Source organism: Amphimedon queenslandica, unplaced genomic scaffold (genome assembly GCF_000090795.2).
Source record: "Amphimedon queenslandica unplaced genomic scaffold, v1.1 AMPQUscaffold_13216, whole genome shotgun sequence".
NCBI classification, from domain to species: domain Eukaryota; kingdom Metazoa; phylum Porifera; class Demospongiae; order Haplosclerida; family Niphatidae; genus Amphimedon; species Amphimedon queenslandica.
The window spans coordinates 50,521-52,015 of record NW_003546548.1 but is presented as its reverse complement, the minus strand read 5'-3'; the positions used below and the strand labels follow the sequence as shown (position 1 = coordinate 52,015).

Below are 1,495 nucleotides of genomic sequence, written 5' to 3'. Positions count from 1 at the left end.
AGCTTCATAATAGTACTATCATGTAGTTGCCTGTGAATAATTGCTGTGCTTTTGGGTAATAATCTTCATGCAGTGGTGTAGGATTTCTTACCATACCAGTTTGCAAGTACTCCCTTGTTTCCTTACTTTTTTCCCAATTCAATCCTACTATTTTTCCCATTTTTAATGTTTTTGATTTACTTGTTGATAATTTGGGCTTAGATGCTTTATTTATGGTTTGGATTTTGTAGATTTCGCATATTTAGAAATAATTCAGAATTTACACATACATGCTTTAAATTATCTTGATTTTGATTTCTTTGTAAACTTTTACCTCTGCATAAATCACTCACTAGGCTATGACATAATTATGTTAGATGCATGAGCTGTGAGTGCATGACTGAATGAAGCACTATGGTGCAATGGACTCACCTGCTGGAATTCACCTGAGTGATATGCATTACTTGTACTGTGATATTTTAAGCAATTTGAAAAAAATTATTATTATTGACTGCATAATTATAATGATAAGCTATGGGTGTGGCCAACAACTAACTAAATCATGGCACATGGGTAGGAGAAAGAAGAAAAGCTGAAATTTATTTTAGCATCTAAAGCTCTATTCCAAGAAAGAGTTGGCACAGAAAATTTTTCTAGATATTTAAAAGAGACTGAGAGAGTTTGGTTGCTCCTGCTTTCCCCAGTGCCGCCTGAAAAATTCTCAAAGAGGCTAAATCACAAACTTTGAGCAACTGTAACTCACAAAAAACGAAGTTAGGACAAAATCGTTCTTTTTTTTTTTCGTTAGATGGGATTTTCTACCTCTGAAGCAAATCTCGGCCCTGTAGAGTGAAACACGAGCTCTCACCTGGAGAGAGGTCCCCTGGTTTAGCAGTTCACAGCTTTTGGTGCCACGGAATGCTACAAGAGCATAACTAGATGAAAGAAAGCAACTTTATCTGTTGCTAGAAGAAGAAATAGAGCTCTAGACTGCTCAGACAAAAAGATAATTTTTTTACAAATCAATTAAAGTGTGTGGACAGAATGACAGAATGACAACCCAACTGCTTAGTACCCGCCTACGCAAGCGTGGCGAGTCCAATAAATTTTTCCAACCTATATATACATGTAGGGGTGAAGCTCCTAGATCATTCCTGTAATTGTTTTTATCAACATGTGATTTATAATTATGTCACAGTTGCATTTATTCTATGCACATTGTATTAGAGAAATAACAAATACTTAATTAAGATACCTTAGCAGTTAGCAATTTCCTGCCCATATACCCTTTACGTAAAATGGGTGGGGCTACAGCAACAAAAGCCTTCTTTAGAAGCATTATAAAGTAGAAAGAACCTCTGTAAGTCTTAGATCCAGCTATAGATGCAAGGTGGTGAAAACAATTATAGGAATATTTTTGTACTTATACACTTGCTTTATGTTATATTTAATGTATAGTCTTATGGCACTCCATTGCACTATGCTGTTGAGTACTGTAAAAGTGCTGATATTATCA

At 35.3% G+C, this 1,495-nt stretch overlaps 1 protein-coding gene across 1 annotated transcript in view; it reads left to right on the top strand.

Moving 5' to 3' along the window:
* The window catches only part of LOC109584355 (serine/threonine-protein phosphatase 6 regulatory ankyrin repeat subunit C-like), an 8,315-nt gene that overhangs the window by 3,809 nt on the left and 3,011 nt on the right, over window positions 1–1,495 (top strand). The window contains exon 6 of the mRNA XM_020000072.1: window positions 1,438–1,482. Within this exon, the coding sequence (XP_019855631.1) occupies window positions 1,438–1,482 (45 nt within the window). The remainder of the gene's footprint in view (window positions 1–1,437; window positions 1,483–1,495) is intronic.